Source organism: Coregonus lavaretus (assembly GCF_964263955.1).
Source record: "Coregonus lavaretus genome assembly, chromosome: 37".
NCBI lineage: Eukaryota > Metazoa > Chordata > Actinopteri > Salmoniformes > Salmonidae > Coregonus > Coregonus lavaretus.
Window position 1 is genome coordinate 1,087,116 of NC_140024.1, and position 19,300 is coordinate 1,106,415.

Sequence of the window (19,300 nt, forward strand, 5' to 3'; positions counted from 1 at the left end):
CAGATGGGGGAAGACACATGACAAAGTCCAGGTATATGTGAGACCAGGGACGGTGAGGAACAGGCAGAGGTTGGAGGAGATCAGCCGGAGCTTGCAGAGGAGTCTTGTTCTGCACACAGATCGTGCAGGCGGCGACGAACGCAGAGACGTCAGGAACCATGGTAGGCCACCAAATGCATTGTCGCACAAAGACCAGGGTCCAGAGCCCAGGTGGAAGGCTAGCCTGGAGGAGTGGGCTGACTCCAGGAGTGGACAGCATCAGGAACAAACATCCCGTTATCTGGGCCCGGGGTTCGGCCGGCAACGCTACGCCTCCCAGACCTGCTTCCATATTCCCCAACTGAGTGCCGTCGCCAAGCACGAGGTGGGAAGGATTTTCTCGGATTCCGGGGTTGTAGCCGCGGGGCTATAGCGGCGTGACAGCGCATCTGGCTTGACATTCTTGGATCCCGGTCGGTATGAGAGGGAGAAGTTGAACCAAGTGAAAAGCAGGGCCCACCTAGCTTGCCTGGAATTGAGACGCTTGGCGGTGCGGAGATATTCCAAGTTCTTGTGGTCTGTCCACACAATGAACGGATGTTCCGCCCCCTCCAGCCAGTGCCTCCACTCCTCCAACGCAATCTTCACCGCGAGAAGCTCATGATTTCCCACATCATAATTCCTCTCTGTGGTTTGAGGCGATGGGAGAAGGCGGCGCAGGGATGTAACTTGAGGTCTAGGGCCGAACGCTGGGACAGGACCGCCCCCACTTCGACATCCGAAGCATCGGCCTCCACCACGAACTGACGGGATGGGTCAGGATGAACCAAGATGGGCATCTGAGGACCATGTGAACAGAACCTTGGGAGAGGTGAGTGCTGTAACCCTGGATAAAGCGGCGATAAAAGTTGCGAATCCTAGGAAACGTTGCAGCTGCACTCTGGACGTAGGTTGGGCCAATCCACCACCGCTCTCACCTTCTCGGGATCCATCTGTACACTCTCTGCAGTGATAATGTAGCCCAGGAAGAGGATGGTGGAGCGATGGAATTCGCGTTTCTCCGCTTTCACAAAAAGCTGGTTCTCCAGGAGGCGTTGGAGGACCTGTCGGACATGGCGCACGTGTTCTTGGGCAGAGCGGGAGAAGGCGAGGATGTCGTTGAGGTAGATGAAGACGACCCGGTTCAACATGTCGCGGAGAACATCATTAACCAGGGCCTGGAACACAGCTGGAGTATTGGTAAGGCCACATGGCATGACCAGATACTCGTAGTGACCGCAGGCCGTGTTGAAGGCAGTCTTCCACTCGTCCCCCTCCCGTATCTGCACCAGGTGGTAGGCATGCCGTAGGTCCAGCGTGGAGAACACGTTGGCCCCCTGGAGCAGCTCGAATGCTGAGGAGATGAGTGGTAGTGATTCTTCACTGTGATGTCATTTGGGCCCCGGTAGTTGATGCACGGGCGCAGTTGTTTTGTCCTTCTCCACAAAGAAGTACCCTGCACCAGTGGGGGAGGCAGAAGGACGGATGAACCCGGCAGCTAGGGAGTCCTCAATGTAGGACTCAGCCTTGGTCTCCGGACTCGACAGCGAGTACAGTCATCCCGGGGCGGAGTGGTGCCTGGGAGAAAGTCGATTCTGCAGTAGTAGGGTCGGTGCGATGGAAGCGAAGTGGCCCAGGCCTTCCTGAACACCTCCCGGAGGTCCTGGTACTCCACGGGAATGGCACAGAGGTCCGAGGCAACTTCAGAGCCCCCAGGAAGACATCCCGGCGCAGGCTGCACTGACTTCAGGCAATGAGCATGGCAGAATGGGCTTCAGCCCATGATGGCACCAATAGACCAGTCAATAAATGGGTTGTGTCGCTGGAGCCAAGAGAAACCCAATACCATGGGAACCTGAGGAGACTTAAATAGCAGGAATTGGATCGTCTCGCTGTGGTTCCCTGATACTCGTAGGTTGATGGGGGTGGTATTGTGGGTGACCCGGCCTATAGAGTGCCCATCCAGCACTCTAACGTCCATGGGAATGGAGAGGGGCTGAGTGGGGATGCCCAGCTCGGACACCAAGGTTGCATCCATAAAGCTCTCACCGGCCCCAGAGTCGATGAGTACCCGGAGAGATTTCGACTGGTTCCCCCACAGCAAGATGGCATGAAAGGGGGGTGCGAGTAAGGGGAGAGGAAAAGTTATCCATATGGCCCACCAGAGCACTCGCTCCTACCGTTGAGCCTGGTCTTTTAGTGGACAGGTGGACACAAAATGACCAGTAGTCCCGCAATACAGGCAACTCTTTGTGTAAAGCCTGTTTTGCCGTTCGGCTGGAGACAGCCTAGCTCTGCCTAGCTGCATCGGCTCGGGAAGAGGTGAATCGGCAGACTTCGGAGACTCTCGGGGGAACTCGGGTAGCCTCGGGTTCTCTCGGCAACGGAACCGTCAGGGACTTCTGGGATGCCTCGGAGGCTAGGTGGAATTCTTCCTCTCCTTCCTTCGTTCCTGTAGTCGCCCATCGATCCGAATGGTCAAGGCGATGAGCGAGTCGAGATCCGTCGGTAGTTCCCGGGCTGCAAGCTCGTCCTTTACTTCCTCCGATACTCCGTGCAGGAACGTGTCGAACAGCGCTTCCGGGTTCCAGGCACACTCAGCTGCCAACATGCGGAAATATACTGCATAGTCTGCCACACTGCGGGATTCTTGCCGAAGCTGGAGTAACTTCCAGGCAGCCTCTCTCCCAGACAATGGCGCATCGAAAGCCACCTTTACCTCCTGCACAAACTCCTCCAGACAGAAGCATACGGCCAACTGTTGTTCCCACACTGCCGTAGCCCAGGTGAGAGCCCTCCTGGACATCAGCGTGATGAGCTACGCTGTCTTAGAGCGGTCCGAGGGGAAGGAGGAGGGCTGCAGCTCAATGATAAGCAAACACTGAGTGAGATATGCCCGACAGGATCCCGATTCTCCAGCAAAGAGAACAGGAACTTGAGAAAGATAGGAGCAAGCAGGAAAACACTGGTAGGCTTGACGAAACAAAACGTACCGGCAACAGAGAAACAGAGAACACAGGTATAAATACACTGGGGATAAGGGGGAAGATGGGTGACACCTGGAGGGGGGTGGAGAAAATCACAAAGACAGGTGAAACAGATCAGGGTGTGACACTACCTATAGCTAGAATGCGATCTCATCAGCAGTTTAAACTTACTAGTTAATTCAGGAATGTGTCAATTAGTAAGAATCGCTCAGTTTAAAAAAAAAATCCTGAATTTGTGATCTGGCTAAAAAGCTAATGAGATGTTGCAAATCATATTTTTCTACCTGCTTTCTTTCAGGGACTAAACCGAGCAATTGATGCTTTGGTAGGACATATCACTATTTCCCGATTTTGGTGTGGAGGTAAGAAATTGTAACATTATTTTTTTGTTGAAATTCAGCTAGCTGTTTTTTGCTCCATTTAGGCTTGCTAGCTAGCCAAGTAATTTGTTGTGCATCCTTGGCTACATTTATTACTATGTTTCCTAGTCAATACTTTCTGTGATTACTGTCAGTTCAATTCCGAGTGGGCTCTCGAGTGGTGCAGCGGTCTAAGGCACTGCATCTCAGTTCTAGAGGCGTCACTACATACCCTGGTTTGATTCCAGGCTGTATCACAACCTGGCCGTGATTGGGAGTCCCATATGACGGCGCACAATTGGCCCAGCGTTGTCTGGGTTTGGCCGGGGTAGGTCGTCATTGTAAATAAGAATTTGTCCTTAACTGACTTGCCTAGTTAAATAAAAGGTTAAATCCCTCTCTGTATTGAAGGACCAAGGAAAAAACTGTTGGCTGGTATGCCCTGAGCGGTCGGCTGTGAATACCCTCACCAGCTGTAAACTGATGAGTTTGGTTCTGCCCTCTATAGTGCTGTCCGTTTAGAACATGATAGTCACCACCACAGATGCAGCTGCTCCTATTTGAGGATGTTTATATTATTGTGGTAATCCGAATGACTTGGAATCTTATTGTTGTTGTTATATTATTACACAGCAGATAAAACCCCCCTGCAACTTACATTTTGATGAACGCACAACATTCATGTTACTGTTGACAATAGAAAGTCCTCAGAAGCGTGTCCAGATGCGCATTTCCATGCGCTCTGATTAGTTGGGAATGGCAGGGCTATGATGGGTGAGGGATAATTTAGCAGGCAAACTATTGGGACATAAGGGAAACTGAAGGGACTGTGAGGGGAAGTTAGGTGAGCAGGACAGCCTTTTTAACAGGCAAAGTTATTCTACTCATACGGTAAAGACTTTTATCAGTAAAAATGATTAACTTGACAATAATAATGTGAGGGTTTAATTTTGTAACAATGCACAGTCCATGTTATGATGATGTTCAAGATAATCTAATAATTGTTAGATAGAAAATGTTTTGAAGTAGGAAACTAAAAGTAAACCTGACAACTTGACCAAGTTTATGAATCTGTAAAACTGCCTAATGATGGCAATTTGAAGTGCAGAAACAATACATTCACTGATTCACACACATTCACACACCCTGTCATCCATTCTCTCACACACACACACACACACACACACACACACACACACACACACAAACACACAGGGAAGGAGTTTACAAGTGTGCTACTGGCTTGGGATCCCGGATGTGGTCCTTTTTGGCTCTTGTTTATAAGCTTCATAACATGCCATCATGGTCCAAAGACACCAACACAGTTGTGAAGAGGGCACGAGAATGCCTCTTCCCCCTCAGGAGGCTGAAAAGATGTGGCATGGCCCCTCAGATCCTGAAAAAGTTATACAGCTGCACCATTGAGAGCATTTTGACTGGCTGCATCACCACTTGGTATGGCAACTGCTCGGCAGAGGCTAGTGCGTACGGCTCAGTACATAACTGGGGCTGAGTTCCCTGCCATCTAGGACCTCTATACCAGGCGGTGTCAGAGGAAGGCCCTCAATATTGTCAAAGACTCCAGCCACCCAAGTCAGACTGTTCTCTCTGCTACTGCACAGCAAGCGGTACCGGAGCAGGACCAAAAGGCTCCTGAACAGCTTCTACCCCCAAGCCGTAAGACTGCTAAATAGTTAGTCCAGGGAGCTATTTGGTTAACTGTTTAACTATCTGCATTGACCCAATTTGCACTAACCTTTTTGACTCATCACATATGCTGCTGCTACTGTTTATTAACTGTCACTTTATTCCTAGTTATATGTACATCAGTGGAGGCTCCTCAGAGGAGTAAGGGGAGGACCATCCTCAGTGAATTTGATTTTTTTTTTAACAGTGAAACATTACAAAAGCTATGCTTTTTAGATAAATCTATACTAAATATATTCACGTCACCAAATAATTGATTAAAACGCACTGTTTTGCAATGAAGGTCTACAGTAGCCTCAACAGCACTCTGGACGATAGCACCATGGTGTAGCCTGGGCAAAGGCTGGCCCGGGGGCCATATGCGGCCCGCGACCTGACTCAATATGGCCCGCGGAATCATGCTCCGATCACAAAGAATTTGCTATAGTAAAGTTATTTTTTTTAAAGTATTTGTTATTCAAATTAAAAGCCCAATTTAATACTCGCCTTTTGTGTAATGATTTAACTTCCACCGCTTGTGGGACATTTTATTTTGAAGGCACGTATAAATAACAACTGCACGAGGACAGACAGTGACTGACAGGCTGACACACACGTCACAGTTACAAATAGTAGCTAGCTAGAAAATGAGTTTTTCAAAGAAAAGGAAAGTAGACAATGAATGTAGGGTGTTCCAGCAAGAGTGGACATTGAAATATGAATTTATTGAGGTATCAGGGAAAGCTGTGTGCTTAGTGTGCAAAGAGAGCATCGCTGTCTTGAAAGACTACAACTTGTCCCGACACTTCCAGATGAAGCATGCAGAGAAATATAGGAATATGTCTTCTTAGCAGAGGGCAACTGCATCGAAAGAGTTGCTTTCTCAGTTGCAAAAGCAGCAAGGACTTTTCACAAAACTGCATTCAGCAAACAACAGAATTGCGAGAGCTAGCTATGTACCACAAAATTGCTAAACATATCAAGCCATTCGCTGAGGGCGAATTCATTAAAGAAGGTTTAATTGACTCTGCAGCAATACTTTGCCCCAACAAGAAAGAGCTGTTTGAAAATGTTTCCCTGTCAAGATTAACAGAGACACGGCGTGTTGAGGACATCGCAGAGAATATGGAACAACAGTTGAAAGGCAAGGTAAAGGATTTCACCTATTTCTCCTTGGCCCTGGATGAGAGCAGTGATGCACGTGACACAGCACAGTTGATATTCTTACGAGGCATACGTTTAATTACTGTGAAGTACAGTTAAGGAAGAGCACAACCACATGGAAAGATTTATTGGAGGAGGTTAATAAGTGTGTGGCAAAGTTGGGACTGAGTTTCGTTAAGGCGTTTAAAAGGGTGTGGGACCTAAAGTTTTTGTAAATGAAAGGAAAATATGGTTGGCTGATTTTGCCTTCATCGTTTACATCATGGGCCTCATGAATGAACTGAATTCCAAACTAGAAGGGAAGGGCCTTTTTGCACATCAGATGTACAGCCTTGTCAAAGCCTTCAAGGGAAAATTACTCCTCCTGACCCGCCAAGTAGAACCAACAATCTCACCCACCTTCCGACACTTCTAGACTGTTCCCTGTCAGATGATCAGCGGGAGAAGTATACATCGATGCTGCGTGCTTTGAACTGTGAGTTTTCTCGTTGTTTTGAGGATTTCAAAGTGTTGGAAAATGACATGCTGTTGGTTTCCTCTCCTTTCACCTTCAATGTGGATAACGCTCCCACTGACCTGCAACTTGAGCTCATCAATCTTCAGTCTGATGCAGTGATTGGAGAACTATTCAAAACAATGTCACTGACAAGGTGAGTTTCTGGTATTTAGAAGTTCAGGATGCAAGAGAGTATGTTACACAGATGGAGATTTGATTCAGTCATTATTTAATGGTTAGTATTTGATTCAATGACAGGAAGTATGGACATAGCCTCCTGCCATCTGAATGACTTCCATACAAAATCTCTCAGTTTCTATACTTGTTTGCAAGCTAATTCTATCCAACAGTTGCCAACCATTATCGAGCTCTTTGGCATCAACTCAACTCGCTGTGTTTGGAGGAGGAATGCTGCCTATGACCCCAAGAACACCATCCCTACCGTCAAACATGGAGGTGGAAACATTATGCTTTGGGGGTGTTTTTCTGCTAAGGGGACAGGACAACTTCACCGCATCAAAGGGACGATGGACGGGGCCATGTACCGTCAAATCTTGGGTGAGATCCTCCTTCCCTCAGCCAGGGCATTGAAAATGGGTCGTGGATGGGTATTCCAGCATAACAATGACCCAAAACACATGCCCAAGGCAACAAATGAGTGGCTCAAGAAGAAGCACATTAAGGTCCTGGAGTGGCCAGCCAGTCTCCAGACCTTAATCCCATAGAAAATCTGTGGAGGGAGCTGAAGGTTCGAGTTGCCAAACGTCAGCCTTGAAACCTTAATGACTTGGAGAAGATCTGCAAAGAGGAGTGGGACAAAATCCCTCCTGAGATGTGTGCAAACCTGGTGGCCAACTACAAGAAACGTCTGACCTCTATGATTACCAACAAGGGTTTTGCCACCAAGTACTAAATCATGTTTTGCAGAGGGGTCAAATACTTATTTCCCTCATTAAAATGCAAATCAATGTATAACATTTTTGACATGCGGTTTTCTGATATTTTTTGTTGTTATTCTGTCTCTCACTGTTCAAATAAACATACCATTAAAATTATAGACTGATCATGTCTTTGTCAGTGGGCAAATGTACAAAATCAGCAGGGGATCAAATACTTTTTTCCCTCACTGTATATATTATAATAATAATATAACCAGGTGCGCAGGTGAAATTATTTGCAGTGTTCCTAAACAAAAGCACCAGTGCATGAAGAATTGGATGAATAGCATAAAGAAATATTTGTGGAAATATATTCATGACAAGATATAAACAGTAATTTGTTAATTGTATCGGACTATATTTTTATTTTTTTATTTTTTTATTTCACCTTTATTTAACCAGGTAAACCAGTTGAGAACAAGTTCTCATTTACAACTGCGACCTGGCCAAGATAAAGCAAAGCAGTGCGATAAAAACAACAACACAGAGTTACATATGGGGTAAAACAAAACAAAAAACAAAAATACAACAGAAATACAATTAATATACAGTGTGCAAATTTAGCAAGTTATGGAGGTAAGGCAATAAAATAGGCTATAGTGCAAAATAATTACAATTTAGTATTAACACTGGAATGATGTGCAAGAGATGATGTGCAAATAGAGATACTGGGGTACAGATGAGCAAAATAAATAACAATATATATACCGTGCCTTTACGCATTAATCAATTTTGTCTTCTCTTCATGTCTTGGGTCCACAGTCAGCAGACAGCTTCGGGGCTTTGTGTGAGCGAGCCCCACAAACAAATCGGTTGCACTGCACACAGTTTTCATGGGCCTTGTGTCATCTGCACCTGCCGACTTGACATTGTGTCTTCATTTTCCAGAGTGGGAACTGTGGTGCTTGGGGAAGAGCGAAAGCAGGTCTCATTTGGCTCTGTTCTGGTTCTTCTGCGGCGAGGCTCAGGCATCAGTGGCGGAGGCTCGAAGTCAACATCAAAATCAGATGAAGACTCTTCATCAGCAACGTCGATATCAAGCTCAATATACGATCCTCCATCTGACTCCAACTCATCTAAATTCTGCAGCATTTGCAATGCTGTCAGTGCTTCCATTTGTTTGGTTCGGCTTGCCATTGTGAACTACACAAGTTGCATGTTGTACTCAGTGTCTGATTTTGACTCTGATGGGAGATGATATACTATATAGACATCTAAACGTTTTACCTGCATGTGACTATGATGGAGGATTTGATAAAGTGATGCTTGTTTCCCTTCATCTGTCAATTACAAGATGCGCCCATCTTGTACAATTTGACAACTGATAATATTGTCACTCATCAGATTATTGTCAATTTAATCTTGTCTATAGGCTAACTCTTATGTGTAAAATTAGTTTAGGTGTAGTTTCGATGGGCCTGATGTGCAGGCTGACTGGCATCGTTTGTTTCCCGCTCATGAACTTGGATATATAGTCAAGGATATATTTTGCAATATTCTAAAGGCCTACTGCAACACGTAGCATGTTTCCGTTTCCCTTACAATAAATGTGATGAGTAATAGCGTTATAGTAAATAAAACAGTCCCATATTTATTTTGTATAAAGTAAAAAGTAAACGAGAATGATACCAACCTGCAAGATCAAATTATTTGCCGCTGATACAGTTGAAGTCGGAAGTTTACATACACTTTGGTTGGAGTCAATAAAACTTGTTTTTCAATCACTCCACAAATTTCTTGTTAACAAACTATAATTTTGGCAAGTCGGTTAGGACATCTACTTTGTGCATGACACAAGTAATCTTTCCAACAATTGTTTACAGACAGATTATTTCACTTATAATTGACTGTATCACAATTCCAGTAGGTCAGAAGTTTACATACACTAAGTTGACTGTGCCTGTAAACAGCTTGGAAAATTCCAGAAAATGCTGTCATGGCTTTAGAAGCTTCTGATAGGCTAATTAACATAATTTGAGTCAATTGGAGGTGTACCTGTGGATGTATTTCAAGGCCTACCTTCAAACTCAGTGCCTCTTTGCTTGACATCATGGGAAAATCAAAAGAAATCAGCCAAGACCTCAGAAAAAAAATGCCTGAAGGTACCACGTTCATCTGTACAAACAATAGTACGCAAGTATAAACACCATGGGACCACGCAGCCGTCATACCGCTCAGGAAGGAGACGCATTCTGTCTCCTAGAGATTAACGTATTTTGGTCCAAAGGACCTTGTGAAGATGCTGGAGGAAACAGGTACAAAAGTATCTATATCCACAGTAAAACGAGTCCTATATCGACATAACCTGAATGGCCGCTCAGCAAGGAAGAAGCCACTGCTCCAAAACTGCCATAAATAAGCCAGACTACGGTTTGCAACTGCACATGGGGACAAAGATCGTACTTTTTGGAGAAATGTACTCTAGTCTGATGAAACAAAAATAGAACTGTTTGGCCATAATGATCATCGTTATTTTTGGAGGGAAAAGGGGGTTGCTTGCAAGCCGAAAAACACCATCCCAACCGTGAAGCACGGGGGTGGCAGCATCACGCTGTGGGGGTGCTTTGCTGCAGGAGGGACTGGTGCACCTCACAAAATAGATGGCATCATGAGGAAGGAAAATTATGTGTATATATTGAAGCAACCTCTCAAGACATCAGTCAGGAAGTTAAAGCTTGGTCGCAAATGGGTCTTCCAAATGGAGAATGACCCCAAGCATACTTCCAAAGTTGTGGCAAAATGGCTCAAGGATAACAAAGTCAAGGTATTGGAGTGGCCATCACAAAGCCCTGACCTCAATTCTGTAGAAAATGTGTGGGCAGAACTGAAATAGCGTGTGCGATTTAAGGAGGCCTACAAACCTGACTCAGTTACACCAGCTCTGTCAGGAGGAATGGGCCAAAATTCACCCAGCTTATTGTGGGAAGCTTGTGGAAGGCTACCCGAAACGTTTGACCCAAGTTAAACCATTTAAAGGCAATGCTACCAAATACTAATTGAGTGTATGTAAACTTCAGACCCACTGGGAATGTGATGAAAGAAATAAAAGCTGAAATAAATAATTCTCTCTACTATTATTCTGACATTTCACATTCTTAAAATAAAGTGGTGATCCTAACTGACCTAAGACAGGGAATTTTTACTAGGATTAAATGTCAGGAATTGTGAAAAACTGAGTTTAAATGTATTTGGCTAAGGTGTATGTAAACTTTCGACTTCAACTGTAAATAGGCATAACACAAATTCATCATTACACTTGTCTTTCTAAATTAAATCAACCTCTTCACCCTCCTTACCATTCAGTTAGGCCTAATTTAAATTAAATTGTGAAGGTGCACAATTATCGTCCATTCATCCATTTGGCATTCATTCAGTGAGGAGAGAGAGAGAGAGAGATAAAGGCTCTAAATACTAGAGGTAAAAAGGCTCTAAATACTTTTCTCTTTGTGATTAAAAAACTTGGACAAATAAACTATTTTAATTTACAAAATCAAACGTCAGTAGCCATTGGCCTATGGTGGTTCTAGTGTTAACCAGTAATGATGTCATTCACGAGGCAAGAGGGTGGGCGCCCTGAGTCACTTCACTGAGGTAATAGATAATCTTTGGGAGAGATGTGAGATGGAGACTTATTAAGTGAATGAATTAAGTTTTAGTGACAATCAGCTTTGAAATCAGGATATTTTGCGTCATAATTTGCATATTATCAGAAACATAGTACCAGGGTAGTGAATTGATGATAGCTTCAGCTGTAAGCTAAAAATAAAAGTTACCCTACAAAGCTGGGAGCTACCGGTATCTTCTTGCATTGTAAAGTGTTCTAGCCTGTATGGACATTGTTTTGCGAACAGTCATTAACAGTTTCAACATTTCTACATGCCGTGTCACATTATTCAGGTGTGTTAACTTCTGTGCAGCATGAGTGGGAAGCTAACATGATGCAGCCCAGACTAAGTGGAGCAGGAACGGTGCTTTTGCTCTATAAGGGGGACATCGGCTGCGTAGACAGTTGATCCGTGAGACACATTTGACAGAAATACCAAAAGTAAAAATAATTCTAGTACCAAACTGTTTTTTATGTTCTATTATCAAAAAAGTACAGAAGTTTTTCTATACTGTGCAAAACTAAAACACACAATGAATAAGTAGTGAAATATTTGTGTTGATAATGTCCGTGAGGGCCTAATAATTTGGTGCATTTTTTAAAGTCAATCCACATGATTTGGAACTTATTTTGGACTAATTGGATAATTAATTTAGATGATTATGGTATGCACAGGTGACAATTAGTTCACACATGGTGTGGGAAGGTGCTATATCGCCCTCTTGAGGTGGGATGATCAAAATGCCAGGTAGAAAAGAACTCGAGCAAAACGCAGGGCCCTATGCATGATGCATGAGTAGGCAAAAGTTTTTGTGGTGGGCTCAATCTGCGCTTTATGCAATAGCCATTTGGCACCAGACAGGTTACCTAAATGTTTCACAAGTGTCCTGAGTTACAGTATGTTTGGCTATAAGAATGGGCAAAAACACAAGTTTACCGGATACGTTCCTTGTTATTATCCAGCTCATCCAAGCCAAACATTCTCGCATTGTATGATGTCATATTCTATGTTCTTTACTGTATAAAAAATGTAATATGAACATGTTGCAGACTGTATACATGCACCATTCACAATGTTGCATTATAGTGCCTAAAATGAACTGGGTAAAAGTGCGTGTTTATTTAGTTTATAACAATGTCCCATATTTAGGAATAGTCACAGAGTGAAAACCACCTGGTTTCTTTGCCAACAGTAATATAGTTTTTAAGAGTGTCAATGGTCAAAATTAGCTTTGCGGCAGTTGTAGTGTTAAAAATGGAAAAATATTCCAACACGCTCTGCATTTCTTGAGTTATACTAGTACCTTTAGTGCACTTTATTTTATTTATTTTAATCTTAAATTAACTCTTAGTTTTTGTCATAGACATCATAGCTGGCAATTGTTTTGAAACAACATTGTTCATTATGGTGGTTAGCGACAGTTGCTGTCAATGAAGATGCTGTCAGTTAGATTGATCAGACAGATTGTACAGACTTAGAGGGGAAAATAAATTGCGCTTTGGAGGGTCAGACAGTTTAACATTTCCTCTCCCTGTGTCTTCTCACTCTATCCCACCCCCTTCCCAATCTCCCTCCACTCTCCTTCTCTCCCTATCTCCCGCCTCCCTCTCCACCCCAACCCCCCCTAGGTTGACCCATGACATCAGCCTGAATGAGTTTGAGGATGAGGACCTGTCTGAGATCACTGAGATCACAGATGAGTGTGGGATGAGTCTGAACTGCAATGGCCTGGAGATTAAGGTAAGGGAGAACTTCAAACCTGCACTTGCTTTATGACACACACACACACACACACACACAGACACACACACACCACTTTAAAATAGCAGATGCTCATTGTTAGGTATGGGGCAAGTATTAGCAAGTATTTCTAAGATCATCAGAACAGTGATACATGTACAGTGCCAAGAAAAATAATGTGAATCACTGAACAATTTTCACACTTTGTTGCATTACAGTCTTAAACATTGACATATTTAGTTTTTTATTTATTTTCATACCACTTTTCTATCACTTAGAAAGTGAAAAAGATAATGTAGAAAAATGTTAATAAATTATGAAATGTAAAGAAAGCTACGCAAACCCTGAAGCCCAAGTCAAACAAAAAAAAGTAAGACTCTTGGAATTCTCTTGTTTGAACGACTTGGTATTTTGTTTGAATGACTTGGTATCTTGTTCGAACAACTTAGTATCTCGTTTGAATGACTTAATTGTTATTTTGTCTAATTAGGCCTCATTTGTAATGCAGCTTGTCAGACTGTGTAAGGGTTGCTGCAGCCATTCATTCACTGATTCTATCCATTGGTATGATTATTCATTAACAGTTCTTTGATAGCCTAAAGCAGGGTTGCTTTTGAATGTCAGAGCATGTAAGTGGGTAAGTGTGACACGAGGAGCAGAATGTAATTCTAGCAGATTGAAAAAATTGTCAGCCTTCTCTCCCGCTCCAATTGCGCTCTGGAAATGCTCAGCCACTAGCTCTAGGCATGCTCTGCCTAGCATTTTTCACTATTCTTTTAATTAGGCCAATTTGGTTGTAATTATTTAGCCTACCACACCCACTGTAGCCTATATCTAGTTTATATTCTACTTTCTAACATTAAGATATTTAGTTTATATTTGGAAGGACTTCAAATGTATTAACGGATGTTTTAGGTAGGCAATACATAGACCACTGTATTTTTAGTTTTCTTGGAATAGAAACACCATAATATAAATCAAGCTAAAATATAAGAAAACAATTGTAAATAATAAAGGCCAGTATCAGCTTCTTTTCATGTCTGTAATCGAACAGACTGTCACTGAGGGCATACGCAATGGTGATATCACCTAAAGAGAACACAGATTATTGGTGCGTAAAAACAGCTCCATGCTGGTTATCTGCAGTCCCTAAAATTCTGTTTAATTATCGAAATTCCCAAATGGACAGGACGAATCTTCTTTGCAATATCATACCAGGTTTGGCAGAATGCATGAATATCTCTGCTCTGCTTCAAATGCCCTGATTGATTAAAATGCCGCTATGTATCGTGACATTTTTGTTTACCAAAGACCCCACAATTAGACATTAGTTAAAATTCTTCCAGTTAATAAAAACAACTCCACACAATATTATTGTCAAAATAATCTGTGCGCCCCTCAGTAGGTTGCTTTTGACTAGCTTGAAGTATTTGAAATGGCCTAATCGGTCTGCGTCAGCCTGCACAGAATAGTAAGGTAGTAATCGTTTATTATTATTATTAGGGGTTCAAGCACCGTAAGGCCAAATTAAAATGCAAATTCCCGTGAGATGGTAAGGCCTAGGAGGGTGCAACCTGGCAGGATGCTAAAGGGCCACTCACTTCCATGCAATGCCATGCCAATTGACCACATAGTGGCGCTATAACAAGCGATTGAAAATGCTAACTTTGAAAGGTCACACCCCTCACACTGGTTGACCTAGAGTCACAAAATTCGGCACAAATGTCCTTCTTATCACAAGGAACAAATTTGCCTATGGACCCATAATTGGACATGAAAAAACATTTCATGTCAGCTCATTGTCTCATAGCAGCCATATTGTTTGAGCCAGAGTCCTAGAAAATGGTGTTTAATGACATGGGTACATAGTAGATATATACCAGATTTGGTGCTAATTGGTCCAGTGGTCCTTCATAAGAAAACGTGTAGCCCTTTCCTGCTGTCAAATGGCCTAGTGGCCTCATGGGTGGAAGGTTATTAATTGTTTTCATAATTTCATAGATAATAAACATTATTGAAAAATACCTGCTGAAAATCCGGTGTTTCTATGTCAATGTTTTGTTATATTTCATTCTTCTGTGATGTATATAAAGTGTAATATTGGGATGCAAACTCAATATTGAATACATTTCAACTGTTACATTACATACAGTTGAAGTCAGAAGTTTACATACACTTTGGTTGGAGTTATTAAAACTCGTTTTTCAACCACTGCACAAATTTCTTGTTAACAAACTATCTACTTTGTGCATGACACAAGTCATATTTCTAACAATTATTTACAGACAGATTATTTCACTTATAATTCACTGTATCACAATTCCAGTGGGTCAGAAGTTTACATACACTAAATTGACTGTGCCTTTGATTGGCTAATTGACATCATTTGAGTCAATTGGAGGTGTACCTGTGGATGTATTTCAAGGTCTACCTTCAAACTCAGTGCCTCTTTGCTTGATATCATGGGAAAATCAAAAGAAATCAGCCAAGACCTCAGAAAAAGAATTGTAGACCTCCACAAATCTTGTTCATCCTTGGGAGCAATTTCCAAACACCTGAAGGTAGGTACCATGTTCATCTGTACAAACAATAGTACGCAAGTATAAACACCATGGAACCACACTGCCGTCATACCACTCAGGAAAGAGACGCTTTCTGTCTCCTAGAGATGAACGTACTTTGGTGCAAAAAGTGCAAATCAATCCCAGAACAGCAAAGGACCTTGTGAAGATGCTGGAGGAAATGGGTACAAAAGTATCTATATCCACAGTAAAACGAGTCCTATATCGACATAACCTGAAAGGCCGCTCAGCAAGGAAGAAGCCACTGCTCCAAAAACGCCATAAAAAAAGCCAGACTACGGTTTGCAACTGCACATGGGGACAAAGATCATAATTTTTGGAGAAATGTCCTCTGGTCTGATGAAACAAAAATAGAACTGTTTGGCCATAATGACCATTGTTATGTTTGGAGGAAAAAGGGGTAGGCTTGCAAGCTGAAGAACACCATCCCAACCGTGAAGCACGGGGTTGGCAGCATCATGCTGTCGGGGTGCTTTACTGCAGGAGGGACTGGTGCACTTCACAAAATAGATGGCATCATGAGGAAGGAAAATTATGTGGATATATTGAAGCAACATCTCAAGACATCAGTCAGGAAGTTAAAGCTTGGTCGCATATGGGTCTTCCAAACGGACAATGACCCCAAGCATACTTCCAAAGTTGTGGAAAAATATCTTAAGGACAACAAAGTCAAGGTATTGGAGTGGCCATCACAAAGCCCTGACCTCAATCCTATAGAAAATGTGTGGGCAGAACTGAAAAAGCGTGTGCGAGCAAGGAGGCCTACAAACCTGACTCCGTTACACCAGCTCTGTCAGAAGGAATGGGCCAAAATTCCCCCAACTTATTGTGGGAAGCTTGTGGAAGGCTACCTAAAACGTTTGACCCACTGGGAATGTGATGAAAGAAATAAAAGTTGAAATAAATCACTCTCTACTATTATTCTGACATTTCACATTCTTAAAATAAAGTGGTGATCCTAACTGTCTAATTTTTACTAGGATTAAATGTCAGGAATTGTGAAAAACTGAGTTTAAATGTATTTGGCTCAGGTGTATGTAAACTTCCGAATTCAACTGTATATATGGAGACTGTTTATTTTTTATTTCGATAGTTTTTTTTTTTTTTTTGTCATTTAGCAGACGCTCTCATCCAGAGCGTCTTACAGGAGCAATTAGGGTTAAGTGCCTTGCTCAAGGGCACATCGACAGATTTTTCACCTAGTCGGTTCGGGGATTAGAACCAGCGACCTTTCGGTTACTGGCACAACGCTCTTAACCACTAAGCTACCTGCCGTCCCAAAAACGCCAAAAATAAGGGGTTAAATACAAAAACCGTTTCCTTATCTTTCTTATATCTCTAATATAGGACAGACACTTCAGAACAAACTTCCTTTTAGATTTTTTGTGGGGACTATCTGTTGTTCTACAGTGCATTGGGACAGTATTTAGACCCCTTGACTTTTTCCACATTTTGTTACGTTACTGCCTTATTCTAAAATGGATGATTATTATTGTATTTTATATTAATCTACACACAATACTATTAGGTTGGGTGGGGGACTCAGGTGCAGAGACGGACACACGGACAAAGAGAGTGAAATAGGATGTAGTTTATTCAACGTGTTTTGGCAGAGAGAAGCAGTTCTGGGTGGAGTAGCTTCAGGCCGGGGTAGGAGCTGAGTGGGGTAGAGAGCCAGTAGTCCTGAGAGCTGGATGACGAGGATATCAGGCAACAGAGGAGCAGGTTGCGGCGTGGGAATGGCAGGCAGGCAGGCAGCAGGAACAGACGGGATCTGGTCGAAGGAGAGACAGGTTACAAACGTGGCAGGAACAACAATAATACTGAGAGAGTACAACTAAACTGAGAGTGCTGTACGGGCCAAGTTACCACAGGTAGTGTAGGAACGAACTGGCGCTGGAGAGGTGTCCAGCCCGGGTAGATAACTGCTGCTTGATTGGTGACAATGAGCTGCAGCTTGATGTAACTGATCTTGTGAGAGAATGGCCACGCCCCCTGACCTAGATCCTCTGCCTGGGCTGCACAGCAGGGGGAGACAGACACAAACAACACACACAGGGGAAAAAAGGGAAAGGAAAACCAGCAGGAACAGGACCAACAGTGCCGGACCGTAACAGTACCCCCCCCTCAACGGGCGCCACCCGGCGACCCACCCGGCTTGTCAGGGTGATCCCTATGGAAGTCAGCCACTAGCTGCGGATCCAGAATAAATCGTCGGGGAATCCAGGACCTCTCCTCGGGACCGTATCCCTCCCAGTCCACCAGGTACTGAAGCCCTCTACCACGCCTCCGGACGTCCAGCAGTCTCCGCACCGTGTAGGCTGGATGGTCGTCAATAATGCGCGGTGGCGGAGGGGGATCCACAGGCGGACACAAAGGGCTGGAGGAGACCAGCTTCAGCTGGGACACGTGAAATGTAGGATGGACTCTCATGGCCTGGGGAAGCTTCAACCGAACAGCCGAAGGGTTGATGATGGATTCGATCTCGAAAGGACCCAAATACCGGGGCGACAGCTTATGGGAGTCAGTGCGCAGGGGGATGTTGCTGGAGGAGAGCCAGACTCGCTGACCAGGCTGGAACTGTGGAGCGACTACCCTGTGCCTGTCCGCCACCCTCTTATTACGCTCTGCTGTCCGTAGAAGGGCCTCACGGGTGTCCACCCACACCTTGCGGCAGCGACGAAGGTTATCCTGAACTGACGGGACGGCTAACTCCCTTTCCTGAGACGGGAACAATGGCGGTTGGTACCCCAAAGCCGCCTCAAATGGTGAGAGACCGGTGGCAGATGAGGTGAGGGAATTGTGGGCATATTCAACCCACGGGAGATGTTTGGCCCAGGTGGACGGGTTCTGGGATGTCACACAGCGTAGAGCAGCCTCCAGGTCCTGATTGGTCCTCTCAGTCTGGCCATTGGACTGGGGATGGAAACCTGATGAGAGACTGACAGAGGCACCCAGAGCCGAACAAAACTCCTTCCATACCCGAGAAATGAACTGTGGACCTCTATCGGACACTATGTCCACAGGTATTCCATGGGGACGGAATACATGTAGGACAAAGAGGTCGGCTGTCTCACTGGCAGATGGTAATTTTGGTAATGCAACAAAATGGGCAGATTTAGAGAATCTGTCCACGATGGTGAGTATGGTGTCATTACCCTCAGACATAGGAAGTCCAGTGACGAAGTCCAAGCCCACGTGAGACCAAGGACGACTCGGGACTGGGAGAGGCCGCAGCAGGCCCGAAGGCGCCCTGTGGGAAGCCTTATTTTGGGCACAGATGGAACAGGCCGCCACGTACTCCCGGACGTCAGCCTCGGCGGATGGCCACCAAAAGTGCCTCTTCAGTAGCGATAGTGTACGTTTCATACCAGGGTGGCAGGAGAAGCGTGAGGTGTGGATCCAGTTGAGCACTTGCGGCCGCACGGCTGCGGGAACATAGAGAAGGTCGGGGGGGCCATCGGCCGGTCCAGGTTCCAACTCTTGTGCCGATCGGACGAGGGACTCGATTTCCCAATGAACAGCCGCCACCAAACAGGAAGCGGGCAGAACAGATTCAGGATTGCTGGAGTCTTCATTGTCTGTAAACTGGCGAGAGAGAGCATCAGGCTTGACGTTACGTGTGCCAGGACGATATGTTAAAATAAACTTGAACCTGCTGAAGAACAGAGCCCATCTGGCCTGACGGGAGTTCAGCCTCTTGGACGACTGGATGTAAGCCAGGT

General features: G+C 44.3%; 1 protein-coding gene across 1 annotated transcript in view; it reads left to right on the top strand.

The window, feature by feature from the left end:
* Positions 1-19,300, top strand: part of LOC311111444 (C-Jun-amino-terminal kinase-interacting protein 1-like) — a gene marked incomplete at its 3' end in the record, with an annotated part of 108,684 nt that overhangs the window by 12,140 nt on the left and 77,244 nt on the right. The window contains exon 2 of the mRNA XM_084154165.1: positions 12,882-12,993. Within this exon, the coding sequence (XP_084010291.1) occupies positions 12,882-12,993 (112 nt within the window). The remainder of the gene's footprint in view (positions 1-12,881; positions 12,994-19,300) is intronic.